Consider the following 13816-nt stretch of genomic DNA (forward strand, 5'->3'; position numbering starts at 1 on the left):
CTCGGCAAGGAAACTGGTCAGTAGTAGGAATAATTCAAGTGCAATATAATTGAGGACTAGACAAAGCTGGCTGCAGTGATAATGGAAAGAAAGAGATTTAAAGGCCATTTAGAACAATAGAATCAGTATTTCATGACTAACAGGATAAAGAGAAGCAAAGGACGATCAAGGATGTCCTGTCAGTTTCTGGCTCAAGAACCTGGAGGTCAGGAGGGAAGGAGGAGAGACGTCCTTCATGTGGACAGGAGGAAACAATGAATTCAGTTTCGGACACAATGAGTTTGAGGCGCCTGGGAGACACTCAAGTGTAGGTGTAGTAGTTGAGAACGTAGGTCTGAGCTGGACATTAATTTGAGAGCAAAACCATGAATGCTTGGGACTGGATCACCAAGGGAGTCGCGACACGAAGTGAAGAAGAGGTGAACCAGGGCACAACCCTCAAGGGAAGCAATACTCAAGGAGCAGGCAGAAGAAAGGAGCTTGCAAAAGAAACCCAGGAGGAATGAGAATTAGAGGATATCCAAGATATTATGATATAATCAAAGCCAAGCAAAGAGACTGTTTGAAGAAGGAAGATGAGGTTAAAGGTATAAAATACTAAGGTAAATTCAAGTTAGACAAAACCTGTGAAACAGGCCAGTTGGATTTGGCTAAAAGAAAGCTACCAGTAACCTTAGTAAGAGCAGTTTCACTGAAATGATGGGGGGACGGAAACAATTTTGAAATAGGTTGAAGATTAAGTGGGAAGGAGGAGATAGAGGTCAGTGTTGACTCTTTTTACAAGTCTTCCTATGAAAAGGAAAAAGAGAGGAGGCATATGGGAGGAAGCCAATAAAGAAAGAGAAATTGTAAATACAGGACAGAGAAGAGCTAAGAAAATAGTGTCACTCAAGAGGCAAGAAGGGACATGATCTAGAGCACAGGGGGAAGCCCTGGTCTCAGAGTAACAGAAGGAAGGGAAGAAGGAGTGTCTGCAGGCACAGGTGTCTGGTACTCTAACGGGGAAAGTTAGGGGGTTCCTACATGCTGGTTTCTATGAGCTCTACAAAATTAAAGACAACATGTTCTGCTGGGAGTGAGAACAAAGTACAAGGAGTTTAATGTCTGCAGAGAACAATAAGTATTGGCAATAAGTGCAGTAGAAAATAGGAGAAAGGAAGAATGTGAGCAAAGACACACAGTATTCTATGGGTAGCAGTAACCTATGAAAGCTCAGGTTTTGTTTGTCCCCAGTGGGACCCTGCACCCTGGAAACAGGCACACAAAAAAAAGAGTACCAGCTGGCTTTCATCAGTGTTGAACTTCCTGTCTGGATAATGGGCAAGGACGATGAAGACAGGACTCAGCAAACTTATTCTGTAGAAGGTCAGATAGCAAATATTCAGACATCGCAGACTGTACGGTCTCTGCTACACTCCTCAACTGCTGCTGTGGTGCAAAAGCAGCCGTAGACCATATGTAAATGAACGGCTGGAGCTGTGTCATTTATAAAAACAGGTGGCGAGCTGCATTTGACCGGCCACCAGCTGTAGTTTACCAACCCCTAGTTTAAGAGAAGGAAGTAAAGATACAAAAAGAACTGATATCAGAGGGATGAATAGGCTAGAACTTTGAAGAGTTGAAGAATCGGTGCCTTCCAAAGAGAACTGAAGTTTTACGGCATGCATAAAGTTGAACATATGTTAGAATAACAGTCTATGCAACAAACCTTTGAGCCTATTTCACAAACATCAATAGGATCATTATCTCCACAGCAGTCTGTGCTCTTATCTTTTCGACGGGGATCTTCCCAAGTCTAAAAAACAGAAGGGCGGGGGTGGAATATGGGTTAATACTCTCTACAACGTACCTTAATCTTTCCACATGTCCATGAAGTTTTACAGATAGCCATAATCTGAGGGGAAAATTCTTAGAAATTAAACAGGCTCAATGCCAACATGCCAGTACATCCCTAAGCATCATAATAATTAAAACAGATTCATACTATTTCCTCCCTTCTGTCTTTCATTTGTCTGTATAATCACATCTGAAAGTGGGTGGTATTTACAAATACACTCTTCCTCCAAGTTTAGTCAGTGTCTAAAATCATGCTCACTTTTATTTAGAGCTTCAGTTCAGATGTTCCCGTTGTCTGTGCCCTTGTTTCCACTAACTGTCTGGACTGCTGCTTCCACTACTCACTGCTTCCTTTGACATGGAACAGCATTGGGTCTGGCTTTCCAGGTTTGAAAATAAACTTCCTATACTCTAAGTAACTTCTACTAGAACAAACCCAGTTTTCCCTTCATAAACCAAAGAACAAGTATCTACGAAAGAAAAACCCATTTTTGTCCCACTTCATTCCATTTTAAACATCCTCGACCTTTGTCATCAAATCTCGAAAATTTGACAAAACCATGAAAAGGTGTCAACTCTTTAGTTTACTGAAAAGATTATACCCTGTTGGCTATAAACTATATACATTGAGTATTTTTATAAATGAACAGCATAACGGAAATTTGTTATCAAGCTTCAATATCCCTTAGGCACTATCCTTCCCCAAAAGCTCCATAATTAGCTGATTCTAAATGAAACTGTAGAAGTTCCCTGAAATTATTTCTCTCAGATTTATAAGATGTGCAGAGACTGTGTCATCTCAAGAATGTTACCTAGAATTTCAGATTATCCAAGATTGGCTCCTCTAATTTTATATAGATAATTTAAAATGAACCCTATTTACAGCTAAACCCTAGATAAACTCTAGTATTTCCCTTCTGATCATAATTATAGCATATTCAGGAATAAACTGACCCATCCTTACCAGAAAGCAAAATCAGTAAACCACGACTAACATTTCACTACCCCCAATACTAGCACTACTAATAAAATATAAGGATAATAAAAATAACTGTTAACCTTACATATTGGTTATAGGTGAGAGATACCTTCCCAGTGATATACACACACATATACATACATGTATCCCATGAAGAATGTACCACGATTAACCCCATTGTACAGATAAGTAAACTGCAGCACAGAATTTAAACTTGCCAAGCTCAGATTCTAAATGGTGGCAATGAGATTAGAACACATGCTATTAAAAATTATGTTATGATGCCCAGATTTTGATAACAAATATTTGGTAATTGAATGGCAATTACTTTCAGATACAACCTTATTCATGTTTCTCTTCTTTTAAGTTCTCTTACTCTCAGAATCTCCTAAGTATATTTTCCTACGGTTGACCTTACTGCTTCTTGTTTTCTATTACCAGGCATCCATTCACTGAGTTAATATTTATTGATTACCTACCCTTGACCAGGAGTTAGGAACAGAAACCAACAGGACAGTCAACACCCTGAAGAACACCATGCTGATAAATGGTGTAGCATTTGTCACAAATGCTACAAAATTAATCTTAATGTGCTGGAGAAGCCAAGATGGAAGTGAAGTATAAGTGGAATTAGAAAACCCAGAGGCAGAATCAGAAAATATCTGAGAGGTTCTTCCTTCCTAATGCAGGAATCCTTTCTTGAACCTTCCTTAACCTCACTCCCACTCTCAGAAGGGAACAAATGTGATAAGCTAGAAGTCACTCCGGCCTGAAGGAAGATACCTAGATTCTAGTCCTACTTTAGCCACAAACTACCTTGGCCAAAACATCCAGACCTCAGTTTCCTCACCTATAAAAAGAATGGCTTAAATAAGACAATTGCTAGATACATCCCAGCCCTGAATTCTATGGTTGTTAGTGGTCATTCATAATCTACATAAATACTACCAGAGAACAGGAAGCTCACAAATTCATGAGATAACTTAGTCCATTTTGGTCGGATTTAATATTTACAAAAGTCCTTTCTGGTACTGACACAAAAACTGTCTTCATATAAATGGTATTCCATTTGGTTTTTGTGAGTGTTTCTGTTTGTTGATTGGTTCATTGGTCTACATTCCCTTCAGAAACTCCACTTTCAACATTACTTATCAATTTAGTTCCTTCTCTTGAGAAAATAAGTACATACAGGCAAAATTCTTAAGCTATAACAATGCTGTCAGTTTTAGGGCGAGTGAGTGGTTCATGATTTCCCTCACCAGAAAAAAAGACTATACGAGTTCTTTCTATCTCTACTCCTGCCTTTAACACTCCATACCTTCAGGGCTCAGTTTTTTACTACAAAAAGAGAGTCATACTAAATGACTTCTAACTTAACTTGAAAATACAGTATAATTTCAAACAATCACTAGGAGAGGAAATCTTGACAAATTTAAAACTTTATGCCCTCGAGTGTAGCTTTAAGTATCTAACTAGGCAGAGAAACAACTAGAAAAGCACAGTCAGGCTAGAAAAGAAATACCCAGAAGAGGAAATTCCAAATCTTAATATTTGCTTCACAAAAGTGACAAAAGATTAGATCCAGAATTTAGAAATAACTTCTACAGTTAAATAAGAAAAAGAGCAATGCAATACAAAATGGGTCAAAGACAGGAACAGGTAATTCAAAGAGGAAACGTGAATGACTTACAAATATATGAAAAGATACCCAGTCTGATCAGAGAAATACAAATTAAAACCAAAATGAGATGCGATTTCAAAAACTTAAAAATCTGATAATGCTAAATACTGGTAATGATGTAAGAAACCTGGAACCCTACTACTACTGGTAGGAGTATATATTATTACAACTTCTTTTGTAAACAATTTGTGAATACCTAGTAAAGTAAATAGGTATGTAACTCAGAACTTAGCAATCTGACTCATAGGCATATACTTAGTAGTATATACGTATATATGTTAAGTATATAGAAAAATTTTAGCAGGGACCCACGAAAAGCTTTAAAAAGAGTTGAAAAACCTATCAAGAGGAATACAAATAATGCTAAACTCATATAAAGGATGGCTATAAAGCTATGAAAAAAAATCAGAATACATAGATTATTGATCTAGCCTAAAACAAACCTTACTCACCCTCATGAAGGTTTTGAGATCATTACCTTACAATCTTATAAATATTAACCAATACATCTGTAATCACCATGATCTTGTACTTCAGTCTCTTCAAAAAAATCACTGAATGGTACAGAGCTGGGTATACAGATGCTTCTTGAGAACTACTTCCTGATCAATCAGAATTCCTATCATCAAGTCAAAGGAAGTAAGATCTACTCAACCGCTACCTGAAGTTCACCAGCTTCAATGTGGAGCAAAAGCTATTTACTATTAGCCGCTGATATCAATCAGTGGCAACAGTGTCATCATCGAGATAATACTATTGAACACTCACTACGGGGCTAAACTTGCTTTGATCATCTCATTCAATATCCACAATAACCTTGTGGGGTAGGTGGCAGGATGATACAGATAAACAAATAGGCCTAGAGACATTTAGTCACTGGTCCCAGGTTATAAAGCTAAGAAGCGGTACTAAATGAAACTTGGGGTCACTGAACCAAATTTATAATGAAGTTCAAAGTAATAAATACAATGAGATTACATTAAGACTGAAGAAATCTTGAAGTTAGTGATTCTAGTCCTTTAACATTATTCAGACAGGTCCTCTAAATATTTACATAGAAAGTTATTACACTTGAATAATATGTGGGAGATATGCACAATCAGGGGGAAGACAAAGATGATTCTTGCCCAGTCCAAACTCAAACTCTGAGGACGGCATTATTGCTGTTGCAAGGGAAGTTATTAGGGTTAAACAGTCTAGGCAGATGAAGGTCTGAAATGAGGGCACACAGATGGATTACAAGCTAAATGGAGAGGCTGCTACTTAAACAGTATTCTGCTGCTTAAATGTTCTTCCAAGCGTGGTTGGCTTGGTAACCGCTGTGGACAAACTTCCTGCTGTTACAAGACAAATCGTAAGAGAACAGCAAAATCCAATTACCCACACATGCCTACGAAGCAAATGCAACATACACCGCAAGTATTTACTGATCATTCATCCCCAAGTATTTACTGATCACCTACTTGGTGCCAGACACTAAGCTGGGCAGTTGGAAGACATCAGTGAACAAAACAGACAGAATCCCTGCCCTTATGGAGACTGCATTCTAGCTAAAAGATATTAAAAATAAACATAATAAATAACTAAATTATGTAGCATGTCAGAAGCTGGTAGGTGTAATGGAAAAGGGAAAAAAAAACAAGTATGGAAGGAGGAATGGGAGTACATGGGTTAAAGCTGTAAAGGATGTTCTGGGCAGACACCGTGAAGGAGGTAACTGACCAGCAAACATTTAAGAAGGCAGGACGTGTGACCACTAGGAGAGAGTGTCCCGGGCTGGAGGACACAGTAAGTGTGATGGCCTGAGGCAGGAGTGTGCCTGGAGCGTAGAGCAGTCGTGAGAAGGCCAGTGTGGAGGTGAGAGAGCAGGAAGACAAGCTAGACACGAGACCAAAAACATAAATGGAACCGGGGCCTAGCTTGCATTTTAACAGGCTCACTCTGTCTTAACATCAACCTGAACCAAAGAGATACTGGGTACGGTACCTTGCCCATCAACAACTGGCCTAATTTCAACTTTTTATGAACATGAATCTATGTAGCTATTTTTGTTTGGTGTTTCACCTCTACGCAGTCTATAGTACATTCTTCTGCTGAAGACTCAAACACACATACACACACACGCTACAATGTCAGTTTGGGTGTAAAAAGACAGTAAAGATCTCTGGTTGAAAACAGCAGAGAGAATACAGGTCGATTTCCTCTTCCTCACTTCCATTCCAGCCACACTGGCCTCCTTTCTGTTACTCAGGCACTAGAAGCCTCCTTCTACCTCGGGACCTTTATACTTGTTTCTTGATGAATTCCCCTAGACGGCCCTGGATGGCCCTCACTTCCTCAGGTCTTTACTAAGATAACCACCTTCCCATTTTCTTCAGGTCTCCCCCCAGATAATACCACCTCACTGAGGCCTTCTCCCTGTGTAAACCGCAACAATCCCAACATACCCCAGCCCCATTCCCTGATTTAGTTTTCTCTAACACGCTTACCACTATCTGATGTACTGTACATTTTTACTTTTTTTTTTGTCTGTCTCTCTGCCCAGAATACAAGTCCCAGAAGAATTTTTGTCCCTTTTATCACTGCTTTACCTCTAGTACTTAGAACATGGCCTGGCAAACGTTAGATACTCAAAAAATGTGTATAGAATGAATAAGCAGCTCTGTGAAGGAAGGGCTGGTGTGGAAACGCCAAGGGACACTCGAAACACTGAAGAAGCTGCTGTGGTGGGATGGAAGTGAGGAAAGACAAAGGCTGCAAAACGAGGCTGGAGAAGCAGGGCCACATCATGAAGGGTTGGGGAGCCATGTTAGGAACTTTTTTATTTTATCCTTTTAGCAACAGGAGACCATTAAAAGGTTCTCTTATGGGCAAAACGGTATTTTGGATACTAGGTGGAGTATGAAATTTCGGTAGGCAGTGGTGAAGGCAGGGGGCAGAGCCAGTTGCAGTCGAGCTCTGCTCTAATGTAAGAACCACTGCACCTAACAGACCAATATAACAGCAGCAAGAGCATCTTGCACATTCAAACACATGCAGAGGAGTACAAAAGTTTGTCAGGACTTTAAATAGATAAACTACAAAAGATGAGTTAGTAGCATCTATTATGCCCCACTGTAACCACTGGTTTAGTTGATGATCACCCCACCCCCAAAAGTCTATATAAAGACCATATAATAATAAAAGTACCAACAGTAATAATGGGATCACTATCTATTAGGCGCTATTCTAACATAAACGCGCAATAACTCATTTAACCTCAACAGGACCATGTGCAGTAGGTACTTTATCATCTCTATTTTACATATAAAGAGGGTGCGGTACCGAAAGACAAAGGAACTTGCCCAAGGTCACATTACTAGGAAGTGGCAAGCTGGCTCCAAAATCAACATTCTTAGTCACTGATTATGCTACCTTGACCTTATACGAATCTCTCATTTATCTTTGTTTCCCCAACACCTAATACACAGCCTAGCACATAAATCCTTAATAAATGTTTAATGAAATAAACAAATACATACTTTTTATGGCTCTGTTTTTGTCTTTCTCTAATTCAACGGCTTCTTTGGCCTTCCCCTCATCTGTCTTCTCGTACAGACCTATGCCCCAAGCTTAGCAAAAATATTCTTGCTCTTTCACTGCTAGGTCAAACAGGGTCTCTACTTAGGCACCTGGGGAGTCAGAAAACCTGCCTTCTTGGTTTCAACAGACATCCTCATTCTTAGCACACCATGTTAGAAATGCCTGTTTTAACCAAGAATGTATCTACTTGGGTGGTCTAACTGCATCAAAGACAGCCTGACTCTTCAGAAAACATTTTTCTTTTTTCTTTTCCTGTGAATGTTTATTCTACGTGGGCAGCTGTTTTTCTGAGTTGGATAAAGCAAGACCTCCTTTTCTCAGATAATTTCCAAAAAGCATCTTGGAATTTCATGCAAAATATTAAAATTAATAAATAAAATTTAAATAATCAAAATTAAATATTCAGATAGACAGATGCCCTAATGGCTTTTATAAACATAAAGGCAGATGCTTCTCTATGTCCCCAAACCTAGACTTCTGAATCTGCATATTCTGAGTTTTACTCACTAAATTATCTGGAAGGAGTTACCACTTCCCAGGAGTGAGGAAACATGAGAAGAAAACAAAAAGGGAGAAGAAAGGAAGAAAAGCAAATAGTGTTACTCTCTAATAGGAATGCTGCTTTACCATTACTTAGTCATTGTTTCCACTGCTTCCCACTTAAAAATTATAAATTCATAATAGTATATAATTAAGTTGCTTTATTCAATTCACAATGAGTTCTGAAAGAGGTAACAATTTAAAAGGTTCATCTGTTAAAATTTAAAAAACAAAATTCATGCTGTCATATATGAATGTATATAAAAGCATAACTTGTCATATCCAAAGAAATGACTGCAGATAAAGGAGATAAAACATTTTTCACGACTCTTAATAGCCAAGCCCAGAAAAAGAAAGAACATTCAAAATGCCAAATGTGATTGTTCTATATACCTAACTCTAAGAACTTGAGTACAGACATATATATACTTTGAAAAAAAAATTTACTGATACAACAAAACTCCACATTAAAAAAATTTATATTCACAAATCTTTCATACCGACATGTCCTCAGAACCAATTTAAATTCAAGTATTTCACAGGATTTACAAGGCAATTTTTTCAGAAGACAGAGAAGTTTTACCATTATAACAAAAATGTTACCTGAGGGAGGGCACCGTAATTCCATATATAACCCTTGTGAGGAAAGATATTTGCCACGTAGCGAAGCTTGCCATCCTTTACATCTTGTTTAATGGGATTCAATGGCTCCTCCGTGGCAATCTAAGCAGGTCATGGAAAAAAGAGGGGTGGGGAATAAGAAACGATTAATTCTATATTCAAATAGTATTTTTTAAATCTGCCATTATCAGACTAAGTATTCATAATCCAACTTACTGATCAAAGACACTTTAAAATAAATTAAGCCAGTTCTTGTTTCTAATTTACTGTTCTGTATTAAAAAAAAACTGTCTGGAAAAGAAACATCAGACTATATTTTTAGGCACTCTATTACTTATGAACTCATTATTTCTAACACAAATAAGAAAGCTTATTGAAACGGCAAGAGGATAAGGATTAATCAACTTCCTCTTTGTTACTAACCTCGGACTTTCTACCATCAATCTTATAATAAAGTTAACTTAAAGATTTTCACCAAGTGACTTCATTTCAAAGTTACCTTTCAATCAAACATATCCAAATTGCCATGCAAAAAGAAAAAAAAAAACTATCCTATAAAGTAAATAAGAAATAACTGAAGCCATGTTTGAATGAATAAACACTGCTTAAATTAGGCAGAATCTCACAGAATCTTGATCCTATACCCAAGTGAGGTAGAGAGTAGCCAGAATAATAAAACACTGTATTTAAAGCAAGAACAAAAGAAGAATCTAATATCTTTACTTTTTCCTATTAAAATATTAACAACAACAAAAAAATACACCAGGACTTGGTGAAGTTACTGACAATCCTCCAAATATAAAATCTCAGAAATATATACTGACATAACAATCCTTAAACACTTGAAATAATACTTGCCATCATACCCAAAGTTGTAGGAGAAGGCTTAAATAACTAAACAAACTAAGTACCATAAATTAAATTTCATTCGGAACTATAAGGGATCTTACCTAACTGAAGATGAAATCATAAAATTCTGAAAAGCAAAAGGGAAGTTCTTGATAGGTTCATGTCTCATGGAAAAACTTAAAAAAAAAAAAAAAAAAAAGCTAACCAGGGGAACAGCAGATGCTCTTAGAAAGTGCTCAGAAACCAAGTTGGCCAGCAAAATGCTTTCATTCCTAGTAGACTAAAATAAAATCTAAAGGAAAATTAAGTCCTTAGAAACCAAAATTATCATCAGCCCCAAATAATACGTTTCAGTTGTGTCTATAAACAAAATACATCTCAGAATCTATTTAAGAAAATCTTGAAAATATTTGTCATTTTCAAAGACAGAGGAGTCAAGGAAAATTAAATAAATACGTGTATAACAAACTAGGGAGGCAAAAATGGAAAACATTTTCTTTAAAGTGTAAATTCAGCTTTGAATAATATTTTCCTTTTTGAAATTAGATTCAAAATAAGTTCACAAGAATGTTTTCCATTGCTTTAATTATAAAGAAGTTTGTCAACCATCCCAATTTCAAAATATTATGGCAAACAACTTGAAACCAAGTTTTTATATCATTATTATCATTTCCATTTGATATTAATAGGATATATCCATACCTCCATTTTAGCATTTGTCCACCGAGGTACTTCTACAACCATATTAAACAAATTCTGCAATTTAAAAAAACAACAAAGAAAAGAAATTTAAAAGTTTGCCTTCCTTTATCTTTTCACTTATCTCCTGCATGAGAATGCTTTAGTCTTTTTCCCACAAAAAATGTCAAGCATCTGCATCATATGTCTGCCTATGCCTCAAATTCCTTCTAAAAAATTATCGAAGTTGTTTAAAACACAACAGAATTTAAACCTGATCGTGTCACTTGCCCACTACTGTACAGTGTTAGGAGTTGCTACATTTCTGGAAATACCTTTGCAGGGTAGTGAAAGAACCAGAATGAAGCCAGGAAACTTGTTTCAATTTTTATTTTCCAGCTAAAATAGGAGTGAGAGCTGAATGTGTCACTTTTCCAGTCTACAAAGTAAGTGTGATAACCTCCTTCCTCACCCCACACAAGGTTGTTGTGAAGATGAATTACATATTTTAAATGAAAATACAGACAATTATGAAGTATTTTTAAAATTATAAAACAATATTTAAATCCAAGTTATTATGATATAATATAAAATTAAGGCTATTGGTATAGGTAGTTATAAAGCTTACAAAGAGTTTTAAAGCTTAGCTTGCATATCTAGTGATCTCTGGTTCCCTAAAGTTATAAAAGGACCACTGCTTCTTTTTAGCATTTCTGAACTTTGCAGAGTACTTAAAACAAAGGAGACTCTACATCAGTGATGGGTAAAAATAATTTCCTACAGTAATGGCCTCACAAAGAGAAAGTCTTACAGGTAAAGTTGACTTGTATGCCATTCTGATATCAGTAACCAACAACTTATCAAAGCAATGGTTTAAAACAGTCCTACTCCAAGTGTGGTCATGGACCAGGGCTAATCTGTAATCTGTTACTGGTTCATTTAGAAACATTTATAACAATCTGACAGAGTACTTTTTATGACTGTTGAACCTAATAATAAAAATTTGGCACTTGAATTACACTTTTCTAATAATTCATTTTGATTGTATTTTTTAAAGTATCAGTTCACAACAGATTAGAAATAAACAAAAAAACTGTCCTTCACCACAGATCATTTGAGAAGCAGTGGTTAAATATACTTATTCTCAACTGTGTCACACAGCAAAATCACCTGGAGAGCTGTAACCGAGTAAAAAAAAAGAAAAAGATTTTTAGAGCCCCATCTCCTACATATTTTTTTTTTTTTTTTTTTTGCGGTACGCAGGCCTCTCACTGTTGTGGCCTCTCCCGTTGCAGAGCACAGGCTCCGGACGCGCAGGCTCAGCGGCCATGGCTCACGGGCCCAGCCGCTCCGCGGCATGTGGGATCTTCCCGGACCGGGGCACAAACCCGTGTCCCCTGCATCGGCAGGCGAACTCTCAACCACTGCGCCACCAAGGAAGCCCTCTCCTACATATTTGAATTCAATGGTTCTCAGGTGGAGCCAGGGCACTGCTTATTTTTAAAAGCATTCCAAGCAATTTTCATATGCAGCCAGAGTTGAGAACCTCTGGTTTAAAGCACTGGTAAACAATATCTGGGGCTTTCTTAGTGAAACATGAATGCTATTAATTCAAAGAATGCCATTTATACAATTAAATATAAATCAAGCCACAAAAATAATGATGGTTTTTAAGTTCTTCTAGATAAGACTAAAGTTTACAAGTGACAAAACTGCATACTCATAACGAGATAAGGAACAAAGCTGAGAATGAATTCTCAACAATTGCTCCTTAGAAGTATGTCTCATACCTATCTTAGCAACCTTATACACAGGCCTGCTGTTATGTTTCATTTTCTATGCTCTTTCATGAGGTACCCCAGCACCTGTTTAAATATGTCTGAAGTAGCTGTTAAAAAGAAAAACCTAAGGAAATGACAGATGTTCACATAATTTATTCATCCCTGAAAGTCTGGCTATAAGAGAACAAATGCATGCAGATGAATACTCAGAGGTGACAGAGAAGACAAAGCTAGTGACAATCCTTTTACACAAGGACACCTACCAAAAGCACTCAGAGAGACTTGAATTACACCAAAAGAACAATGGATCAGGTTTGAATTTTAAGCCTGCAAACTACACTCTCCCTCATCACTTGTTTCTGATCACTAGGAGTGTATTTCCAGCCTGTTTTTCTTCTCTCTGCCTAAAATGCATACGACCTGTAATTTTTTAAAGGCAATGTTAGTCTGGTTATCCTAGGATTAGTGTAAATTACAAACCAAAAATGGCCTGCTGCAATTTATTAGAAAATCACAAAGATACAAGGGGACACATTTCAAATTCAGAAAGTTGAATATGGGTCAGGGGCATTTACTTCCTCCTTCAGTTCTTTTCTTTCTATTATTCCCTTCTATTTTTATTGCAGGGGAAAAAAAAAGATGAAAAAGCAGTCAGTAGATTTTATATACTTGGGGAAAAAAATGAGAGGAAATCACCCTTCTATCCTCTTTCTCTTAAAATATCAAATAAACTTTGGATTTGACACTAAAAGCAAAGGTAACAAAAGCAAAAATAAATAAATGGGAATACATTAAACTAAAAATCCTGCACAGCAAAGAAAACCATCAACAAAATGAAAAGGCAACCAATGGAATGGAAGAAAATAAGTCATAAATCTGTTAAGGGGTTAATATACAAAATACATAAAGAAATCATGTAACTCAACAGCAAAAAACCAATCCGATTAAAAAATGGGCACAGGTCTTGAATAGACACTTTTCCAAAGAAGACATACAGATGGCCAGCATCACTAACCATCAGGGAAATGCAAATCAAAACCACTATGAGATAGATGCTCATTGCCTGTTAGAATGACTATCATCAAAAAGACAAGAAATAACAAGTATTGGCAAGGATGTGGAGAAAAGGGAACCCTTGTGCACTGTTGGTGGGAATGTAAATTGGTGCAGCCTCAATGGAAAACAGTATGGAGGTTCCTCAAAAAATTGAAAATAGAACTAACATATAACCCAGAAATCCCACTTTGGGATATATATCCAAAAAAAAAA

At 37.0% G+C, this 13816-nt stretch overlaps 1 protein-coding gene across 2 annotated transcripts in view; it reads right to left on the bottom strand.

Annotated features, from left to right (window-relative positions):
• PPA2 (inorganic pyrophosphatase 2) overlaps positions 1 to 13816 on the bottom strand; it is a 91826-nt gene that overhangs the window by 56689 nt on the left and 21321 nt on the right. For both annotated transcript variants that reach the window (XM_065877618.1, XM_065877617.1), the window contains 3 exons: positions 10791 to 10844; positions 9222 to 9341; positions 1709 to 1795 (listed from right to left, as the gene is read on the bottom strand). In XM_065877618.1, coding sequence (XP_065733690.1) covers positions 1709 to 1795; positions 9222 to 9341; positions 10791 to 10844 — 261 coding nt within the window. The remainder of the gene's footprint in view (positions 1 to 1708; positions 1796 to 9221; positions 9342 to 10790; positions 10845 to 13816) is intronic.

Source organism: Phocoena phocoena, chromosome 5 (genome assembly GCF_963924675.1).
Source record: "Phocoena phocoena chromosome 5, mPhoPho1.1, whole genome shotgun sequence".
Taxonomy (NCBI): domain Eukaryota; kingdom Metazoa; phylum Chordata; class Mammalia; order Artiodactyla; family Phocoenidae; genus Phocoena; species Phocoena phocoena.